Source organism: Topomyia yanbarensis, chromosome 2 (assembly GCF_030247195.1).
Source record: "Topomyia yanbarensis strain Yona2022 chromosome 2, ASM3024719v1, whole genome shotgun sequence".
In the NCBI taxonomy this organism is placed as follows: domain Eukaryota; kingdom Metazoa; phylum Arthropoda; class Insecta; order Diptera; family Culicidae; genus Topomyia; species Topomyia yanbarensis.
Genome location: NC_080671.1, coordinates 170,698,625 through 170,709,124, shown reverse-complemented (window position 1 = coordinate 170,709,124; position 10,500 = coordinate 170,698,625). Strand labels below are relative to the sequence as shown.

Below are 10,500 nucleotides of genomic sequence, written 5' to 3'. Positions count from 1 at the left end.
ATTACTATAAATGTACTAAGAAAATAAATATCTTACATTAAGTAGTATAGTCCTACGTCTACAGTTCGTGCAACCCCATAGGGCTGCCCCTTGTAGTTTTTTGTGTTTCTCAAAGTCTCCCTCAAGGTCTTCCTTCATATTGTGACGCCAAAACCCTTACCGCTCTTAATAAAACTTTCAAAGTTGAATATTTTCATAAATGTTGCATTCTGTGGAGTTCGTCAAAGATAATTTTATACACGGTCTCCATAACAACGATTGTTACAATAACAATAAAAACCTCAATAGATTTTGCCTACCCGTTATCGAGAAAAAAATAGATATGTCAGCAAACGGGGAAAAAACTCCTATGCCCTCTTAATGATTAAATGTCCAAGTGTATGAAACTTGTCTCAAAACTGATGGAAAATCGATTGACTACTAAATGTAGTGTTGATTATTACTTGATATTTACTTAAAAAAAGCGTTATAAAAACGGTATTTTTACCAAGTGAACGTATAAATGTAGGACACCATTTGTTTCAGATAAACTGCCCTAACAAACTAAAAATATGCACCAGGGTTTCCAAATTTCGACAATAAACGTTTTTTAATTTCTTCTTAATAGCTATTTCAAATAAGGCTTTACTCAAAGAACCGTGCGTCTCTATTGAAATTCAATTTGTTTTCCGCTTTGGCATACGTATAAACGCAGATAGCCACCTAATTACGCGAAAAGAAGATTTAGTTCTGAATATAACATAATCACTAGATCGTTCCGAAATGTTAAAAAAAGAAACATTTTAGTCTCCATGCATATTTGTTGTAGAGGTATTCTACGACTTGAATTTTACAGTGGTACAAAAATTAAATACGTAATCAGTTTTTCTGAAACTTTGTAAATAATTATATAATACAATGTTAGAACAATAATATAAATAATATAAAAAATATAATACCAAAAACTGACCTTTTTCAAAGGTTTCGGCCACCCTCCGTCCACTGTGCGACGCGAGACAGACTCGTGAAGAGTCCTGTTGGTTATGTAGTTAAAAAGGCACGAATGCATTCTAGAAAAAGAATATCTGCATAATTTCGGAGTACTTTTTTCATTTTATGAGGTACGAATTTCGTTAAACCAGTGAAGTTATATGTAATGTTCAAAAAACACGAAACTTGCGCCGCCATAGCCTTTTATTTGTTGCATTTTCACTTTTAAAAGAGTGCAACCCTTCACCCAATTTACCTTGTATATATCATCTTGCTTCATGATGTCATAGAAGCAATATTGCGTGAAATGTTGAACTCAATATTACACACAACGCTCTGGCGGTAGATAGCGCAAGGCAATACAATCTGTAGTATGTATGGTACGTAAATTGCAATGCATGAGGCGGGAACTCAAGTTCGTTTATACAAGTAGGGGAATTTTGGTTAAAACCGACACCTTAAGCTTAACAATTTTTCTAAGTTGCCACAAAACCAATAAAATTATAGTTTTTATGCGGAATTCTTCTTCAGAAAGTTCTTAACAAGACTTAATTTTTTCAGCGCTTCAAAAAAATAATTTCATTAAAAATTATTGGTTGTAAAACTTGGAAAATAAAGTGACTTTTTGTAGCCACTTGGGGTAAAACCGACACCCCATAGGGGTAAGATCGACACCCCCTTTAATTTATTTTCTCTCCACTTTATTAAAATCTTTATCTTTATTAAAAATGAGATATATTCGTGATTAATAAAGTGTGAGTATGTATGATGCAAATATGTGCTTTTTATTGCTTCATCGTGTAGTGAGGGGAAGAAAGTTCGAAAGCGTAGTACTATAAATAAGAGTATTTTATGCTATAGGATTATTTATTGATATGAGTATTTCCAAATAATCCTTGCGCACATCATTGCAACCTCCAGTGTCATTTTATTTCGTAAGAGAAGATTTGCAAGCGTTCTACGTTCTGCTAATTGGATTCATTCACTTATAAGTGACACACACACTTCTTAGTAAAATCTTTTTTAGATTTGATTTTTCGGACTCTGATCATCAACGATCTATTGGGGTATACATAAGATCATTGTTTCTTTGTGATAAAGTTCGTCTATGACAAACCAAGAGAACACTAGAAATTCGGTTTGATGAGCTTTTTGCAGAAATAGTAAAAGCTTCGATAGAATCAGATAAGCAAAAATTCCAATTTTTGATTTTCAAAGGGACTTACAAGAAATAAACAAAATAAAAGTATTTCTGTGTATTTCTGCTAATACTATAGTGTTCTAATAGGCTAATTGAAGTATCACAAAGATCCCCAGTATTTTGAAATGAATCGCAAGTATACACAACCATCTTAACAGCGTGTCGGTTTTACCCTAACCACAGGGTGTCGGTTTTACCCCAACAGCGCACATGTTTTTATAAAAGCAATTAAAAATATTGAATTTCTCAAACTCGTCTTCAATACACCTAGTTGATCATAGGACAGACCGATAATAACAGGTACTGAAAAATGTGGTGATTTGAAAAGCTTTTGTTCGATTACAACCTTAAAATCTACCAACGAAATTTAACATCCAGACGAGTATGAACGCTGCTGTCGTATGTTTTGTTTATTTTTATGACATTCGGCGTACTAACGTAAATCTAATTTTTCTTCAAATGCTCTAAACGAACGTACTAATAATAATGTATCATTATGAAATGAATAAAAATTTGATTTCTAGGAAATGTTGTGGGGTGTCGGTTTTACCCACAGTGTCGGTTTTTCCCACAATTCCCCTAAAAATGTTATTTCTCTCATCTCACACTGGTAATATTTATATCCTAATTGAATGATAAAATAATTTTACGCTTCTCACATAACTCTTAAGTCAAAGCAATCCAATGGGCATCCTTCGTTAATTGTGGCACATAATTTATGTGATTCGTACTGGCTGCTTTCGATGTTTCGTTGGACGTTTTATTGGCCATGATGGTAAGTTCATGAGGCACTTGCACCAGTCTGAGCTGAATTATTTCTAACGTGATCAGCTATATGCCGAGGAGAAGCACAAAAAAGCTCAATAGAGGACTGTTATACTTTGTTTATTCATATCATTGACGGTTGTCAGTGGCGACCAAATTTTTGCCTTTGGTTTCCGGTATCACTAACATAATGAAGAATATAGCCAGAAAACAGAACGACGACAAAACCCACATCGTTCCGAATAGTTTTATTCGATCCATCATGACTGGAAAAAGCTGAAACGAGTAACGAACATAAATATAAATGAATGAAAACTGCTACGAAAATTTACCTTGAGCACAACAAATGCACTTGTCGATACCATTGTGATGCTAATTGTGCTGCCAACGTTTCTGATCTGAAAACATATGTACACATAATAAGCCATCGCCAAGTTATACAGAACCTATAGTATGAACTTACTTTCTGAGGCAGAACCTCGGCTAGTATAACAAATGGTAACGAAAGGATGCCTATCGACGAAAGCAAAATTGTTACCGATAAACTGATGATTGGCAGCGACTGAAGTTGACTCAGATCGTAACCGTTCTGTTGCAGGAATGAGAAAAGACCCATGGAAAACAGGCCCACTGCAGTTCCGGACGTTGAGATGAGTAACAATATTTTACGACCCAAGTTATCGACGAGAGTAAAGGATATAATGGTTCCAACCAGTTGGATCAAGGCGACAATAATTGATGACATTTTTGGGGATAGATCCGACCCCGATTCTTCAAAAATTGTTGCTGTATAAGTGATAATTGCCAGTGCTCCACTGAACTGATTCAAAAGCATCAGGAAAATTCCAATACCTAATCCTTTTCGTGCTTGTGTAGTACCTGTAAGAAATTTATGCTCCAGTCATTTTTCAAAAACATGTGGAAGATCACAGATCACAACACATACAAAAATCACCCCAGGTTAGTCTGTTTTTATCCAGCGATTCCTGTTCAGCTCTAACAGCCATCTGCAACTGTTCGAGTTCATTGCAAAACTCAACCGACTTCTGCAAGTGTCCCTCGATTCCCCGATAGAACATCAAGGATCGTTCTGCTTTGTTGCTCTGGTTCTTTTTCAGTAGGCAATACGGTGTCTCCGGCAGGAAGTAGGTTGCAACGAGGAAGATTACCGGAGCGCTCAACATTACGGCCGGTACCGTGAAATATGTCAGATAGTTTCCCAATACAAATCCTACCAGAATGCCAAGGTTCAGGGTGATGATTAGCACGGACCCCAACATCCCACGCAGCCTGCAGTCGGCAATGTCCGCAATGTAGAGTGGGATAGCCCGTAGGATACCACCGCCCCCACAGCCGGCCAAGATACGGCCCAGGTACAGATGGTAGACATTTGTACCCAGGAGAATGCATAACCAGAATCCCTAAGAAAGAAATAAAAAACGAGATAGTTTTTTTTAATAAACTAAAATTTCCGATATCCAACAAATGCTTGCAATCTAATGCAATTTTTGTTTGAGGTGGAATAAGTGAAGTTCTAATTCAAGTTGCCGTCGAAATGCGACAGCAGTTGTGGTTAGCTCCTTGCAGTGCTAGCTACTGGCTCAAATGGCACGATACCCATGTTGTTCGGATATTTGTGCCTTGCTTTCTCACGAATAACCTTTTATAAAGTAGGGTGCAGTATTTAATTTGTTTCTACATATGCCAAGGCGACTGAAAACAGGAGTCCTCAAGTCAATGTTTTTCTCTGCGCCGAGGACTGAATGGCTATAATGGTAGGACTAAAATATGCTAGTGTTTTATAGCTCCTCATAAAACTTTTGAAGGAAGGAAAAACTTCCATTAACCCCGTCTTCGTAACATTCATCAAAAATGGCATTACAAATCCACGTGAAATGCCCAGTGTTGCTGAACTCGTAAAAATAACTCTTGTATTTCTCATTCGCGTGTTCTCATTGCGCCCAACACTCGTATCCGAGTGTTCTCCATGCATGCCTTTCTTTCGTTCACTCCCCAGCCGGGTAGAATTTCTGCGTGTGCCAGTCGGCCAAAAGCGACTCAAATTGCACATATTGAAACCCACTCTTTCGTTCGCACCCACCCATTGGCGCTCACTCCTACTGCTGCTACCACTCGTCCGTGCTCCCACTCGCCCATGCTCCCGCTCGCCCATGCTCCCACTCGTCCGTACTCCCACTCGTAGCCACTCGCGCTCTTTAACCCACTCGTATCCTCTCGCACTCTTAAACGCGTTCGCCTTCACTCGCACTCTTGCAGTCGCTAGCGCTCTCGCTCCCACTCGCATTTCGTTCTTCGTTGGTAGACCAAGAATGTAGGAAAATGAATTTATTCGGATATTTTATGTACAAAGTCTAAGCCGCGGCTGTTTGAAGATCGATTTGCACAATACGCCTGGCTTTCGTCACCGGTACAGCACGTCATGGGAACGTCAAAATTAGTTATATGCAGTTAAATGGAGTTATTCACACAAAACATCAACAGCACGGAATGCTTTGACGTACGGGAAGTGTGAACGAGAGACGCATTCAACTTATCTTGATGGAACGACGACGTGGCGTTGACGGACATTTACGTTGATGGAAGCTAATGTATCGTCTGCATTGAGGTTGATATGACGCTGGTATAACGGAAAAGGAAAATAAACGCACCCGAATGAAATGCAGTTGCGTTAAAACGTAAATTTAAAAAAAAACTGCAAAATCGCTTGGATTGACACTTTTAAATATGTGGAACCTTAACATGTCAAATATATATAATTCCCCTCAATGCTGCATATATGCACTTCTTAAAATAATTAGTTTTTGGTCAAATATACTTATATTGAAGTTTGAGATTTTTTGTGGGATAATGAAATGACAGGAACAGTTTTTATTGTCAAATATGTCACTGAAAGAATATATGCATAAATCGCTCAGATAATTTTCGTAAAATATCGAATTAAATAATTACTACAAGAGTCAGTCCCATAAAGATAGGAAATCCCAAAGAAAACGGGACAAATATGCGATCATGGGTAGTATACATCTATGACCATTCCTGGTACATTTTGCATTAAATGAATCGGATATTCGGATTAAATACATGGTTTCGAGATAAACGTATTTAATGCGGTTCACTACAAAAATTCAAACCCATTAACAAACATTGGCTTCTATAGAATATGTATGTATGAGATCGACTACCGTCATAAAGTGAATTTCTAAACATAAGGACTTAATTTATTGAATATTTCGTGACCAATTCCAATATACGCTGTCCTTGTCCTCCAAATTACGACAGAATCAGAGCAAATCTATCAGCTGTAAGAAAAGTACTCTATGCGTTATATATTCTAAAACATTCGTTCACAGTACTAAATTGATACAACCAGCGGACTATATTAGAAGAAATCTCTAGTGAATGATTTTGCGCACTTTCCACTAACCTGAACTCTGCACTTCAAAAGTGTGAGTAATCAAGCTGCTACTGAAAACTGCGAGCTGTCAAAACACATGTATTTGAAGTTATAGAGATGGTACTCTCACAGACAAGCCAGTCGAACTAACCAGTCTTTGAGATAATTTTTTAGTAGAATGTTAAGTGCGAATAGTTTTTGTGCCACAAGCAATACTTGCATTGAAATAGTAATTTTTACTTGCTCGTCAACTCCTCACGCTGGCTTTTCCCAGATAACGAATTAACTGGTTTATTTTGCCGATTGGTATTTTCCCGAATGGGTTGTTTTGCCGAATTAAGTATAAAAAGTTATTTTCAATGGCAATTAAATAGTATAAAGGATGATTCAATATTTAAATTTGACAAAAAGCATGGATGTGAAATGATAAATTATAGAATAAATGTAAAGAATAGTTAAGGTAATTATTAAAATCAAACTTTAAATGAAAATAATTTCTCTTTGAGCGTTTTGGTGGAATGCTGAAAATGAAAATTTTGAAAATGCTGAATTTAAATGAAAATTAAAATGCCTAAAGAAATGAAATATCTCTGAATTAATTCCTACTATCGTGATTCACTTGCTTCTCTTATTCATACACATAATCTTAGGTTTAGATCATTTCAGCAAGTATATACCAAAGTTTTATAAATCTGTACTAATTGAGATTTGAACACGACTGAACAACATTGTTACTACTAATAATACTGTAATACTGATTCTTCTTGACGAAAAAAACAGTTTGCACAATACTGTTCAAATAATTACTCACGATAATTTACTATATATTAGTGAGACGGAACTTTATTCCATTTACCATCTTAGTAAAATTGGTAGTAGCAGATTAGTTTTTTTTTTACTTTTTTCAATAAATTATATTGAATTCGTGTTTCCAATTTTCATTGTTCAAAAAAGAAACTATCCTTAAAAAGCGTTAGATTTTATTGCTGGATATCACATACATGCTTCCCTTCTGCCCAGAAGTGCGTAATATACGCCCTTTACTTTTGCTCAGAAGTGTATAATCGGTACAAAAATGCAAACCCATTAGCCAGCATGGACTTTTATAGAATATGTGGTATTATTTCCTTAACCCTCCGGAAGTCGCACTTATGGCCCACAGAACGAGCAGCTGCTGTTGCTCTAAGACGATTTCGCTAGATTTTCAGAGCAGTGTGAACTCAGTGCACTAGCGCGACTTCTGCAAGGTTAAGGGGTTGCCTGGTGTAGTGGGTAAAAAAACATTAATGTTTTTTTATTCGTTTAATTGTTAGTATTGAACCTCTCAAAAAGCGCAGTGCAATCTCATTGGCCACACTGATCTTCTTTTGTTCTAAACAACCATGCGTTTCAACGGTTTCAGTCTATCGGCAACTTTAATAGCATCTTTCTCGAAACCGCATTTTTCAAATTGCCGATAACTCAAAAACCATTCAACGAATTGACTTGATTTTTTATGAGAATGCATAACATGTGTAGTCGATGAACTAAGGGAAAACGGAATACAAAAATCTTCCTCGTTATTTTGAAGGAAAGTGACCGAATTTTATTTTTCGGTTTTTCTTATGCCATTTTCCGAAATTCCAACTGTTCTATTTTTTTTTTTTGGTTCATCGAGTAACTACAAGTCTATGTTTTAAAAATCTTATTGAATTTCCTATTTCAGACAATTGTATCAAGAGTTACCATGTCCTCCGCGGCATTCCTCGACATGGAAATGGTTGAACGTCTTCTCTTCGAACGCTCGTATGTGTGGCTTTGCCTGACTGAAAATTTTTCATTCATAATGAATATATACATAAACCTTAACGAGAGGTCCATTGTCACCTTGCCATCAAAATCGTATAAAAAAATTACTTTCAGTTTGAGCACTTTATAGTAGACGCCCCTTAAAAGACAAGTTTTTTTTAAGAATAATCTGAAAAACAATATATTTAATTTGTTCTTTAAATACGACCGGTATAAACCTGTATAGACAGATAACGTATGTATGCAATGACAATTTAATGCGAACGCGCGCACTGTTAGTTTAATTAGTGTTTGCTTGCATTGTTCTAGGATTTCATCAGAATGCCGTACCTGATCCCTTCGCTCCTTTACGAGCGCTCCCAGTTGCTAAAAGAGTGTATACGAGCTGTTCTAATAAACATCTTCCGAGCTGTAAAGAGTGCTTAGCACACGGGAGTGGGTGGCATGCAGTGAAAACTCGCAGCCGAGGAGTCCCATCATGGGAACCCACTCGCCGTTAGAGCTAAAAGGGATAAATTTGTGACAATTTGTTACATGGCGGGCGCGGAATCAATTTTGGAAAACAGTCGTCGAGTTAAAGAATAGAGCAACTTCTTTATTGCACCATAAAAAATGGGTGAATCTTAGTTCAGCACTATGTTTTAGCCATCAACTTCATGTCCATAAACCTAACACAAGCCCTGCAGCAAAGCTGATGAAAGACGTGACAATGCACATTTATGCAGTGCCATCCTAGCACTGGAATACACTGCGCGAAATCACCGCACTGTGCACACGCCACATACGGTTTAAATAAATTTCACGCGTAGATGCAAATCATTGTACCAAAATTTTCCATACTAACCAACTGCGGAATTGCGACCAGCTGAAGGCCCAACTTTTTACCCAATCGGTCCGCCAGCAAACCGAACGTTGTGGCACCGATTAATCCTCCGATGCAAAGCGTGGACCCGATCCATGAGGCCTGCTCAATGTTCACCGGTCCGGACGTCAGATGGGTCTCGTTGGACTGCAGGTAGGGCAAAAACGGTGAAACCCAACCGATAACCGCACCATGACCGAGCGTGATGATGTTAACTGATTACGAAATAAGGATAGAATATCAAAATTTGCGGCCTCCGGGTTCTAATATTTCACACGCAACGAAACTGACCAGCAATTGCCCCGAGGAACTGATTACACACCGATTTTAATGAAATATTTCCCGCCACTGCCGAACGATGAACCATTTTCGGTGCGCTTTCAGAAAATTATGCACGCTTTGAATGGCTGAACAGAGAAGCAGTCCATCAGACCATTCAGGGCGTTCAGTTTTGTGTCTACGGTTTACAGACCTTCCTTCGCCAATGATAGATTTGACGTTCCTGGACAATGTGAAAACAGCTACATCTCTCCCTATGGGATGATGGCAATGATGATATACAAACAACTCAGATGAGCTGAGCTACGCAGCAGCTGATAGGGACTATAGTGGCTGAGAGTAGCACATCTCCGGACAATCCTTATCAGTTTATCATGAACTTGCGAGTTGCAAGTCAGATTCGGAATTAGTCTGATGCATATGTGGCATCTGTTTGGATTGCGGTAACCACCGCTAAACCAGATGAGGTTGTTTGTGGGAGGATAGGTCGTTTGGTGTGTGGCTTTCACGGCCAGGCGTGTTTCTTTCGGTTTAATTGAATGTTAGCGCGAATAATGAATTACCCGGGAACAGGCAGAACAGAATTGTAGGGAGCTCACAGATTGTTCGCGAAGCAATGAGACCATACGGATCGTAACGTTTAGCAAATTTCAATAACATCTAATTTTCCATGTTTGTACACGTTATGATTTGATTGAAATTTAATGTACCGTCATCGGAGGCTACTTTACACTAAAAATAAAAAAAAACAATACTTGAGCTTGTAGTTCAAATTTGATGCTGTTTTTTTTTAAGCAAAACATTCGTTGGTTCAATGTTTTAGTTTCATCATAAAACAATGTAACATTTTAAAGACAAACTCATATATCGTTCCCCAATTTTGGCGTAAAGTAGCCCCGATGACTGTTCTCTTCATATTTAAAATTCTGAAAGTTAATAACAGGTATCGACCCCAATAATGCAGATATAAACTGGACACCTTTAAAAATTCTGGAACAGTGTTCTGAATTATCAACTTGCGTTTTGATTGATCAGTGAAGAAGATGTAGTCCTGTCACCATCCCCTAAAAGCATTTAATCGCCGCGAAAACACAATGTCGTAACAGGTAGCCCTACTATCGCTTTTCCTGATATTGTTATTGAGCACGTGCCTTCAGATCAATACCAGCGTTATATGTAATTTTGGGAATTATGATGCAGATAACCTGTAGCAATTCTGTT

At 37.6% G+C, this 10,500-nt stretch overlaps 1 protein-coding gene across 1 annotated transcript in view; it reads right to left on the bottom strand.

Moving 5' to 3' along the window:
* Positions 1-1,766: 1,766 nt before the first annotated feature.
* LOC131679891 (uncharacterized) overlaps positions 1,767-10,500 on the bottom strand; it is a 55,084-nt gene continuing 46,350 nt past the window's right edge. The window contains exons 8-13 of the mRNA XM_058960642.1: positions 9,292-9,383; positions 8,983-9,215; positions 3,882-4,356; positions 3,399-3,814; positions 3,268-3,333; positions 1,767-3,211 (exon numbers count right to left, since the gene is read on the bottom strand). Of these exons, the coding sequence (XP_058816625.1) occupies positions 3,065-3,211; positions 3,268-3,333; positions 3,399-3,814; positions 3,882-4,356; positions 8,983-9,215; positions 9,292-9,383 (1,429 nt within the window). The 3' untranslated portion in view covers positions 1,767-3,064. The remainder of the gene's footprint in view (positions 3,212-3,267; positions 3,334-3,398; positions 3,815-3,881; positions 4,357-8,982; positions 9,216-9,291; positions 9,384-10,500) is intronic.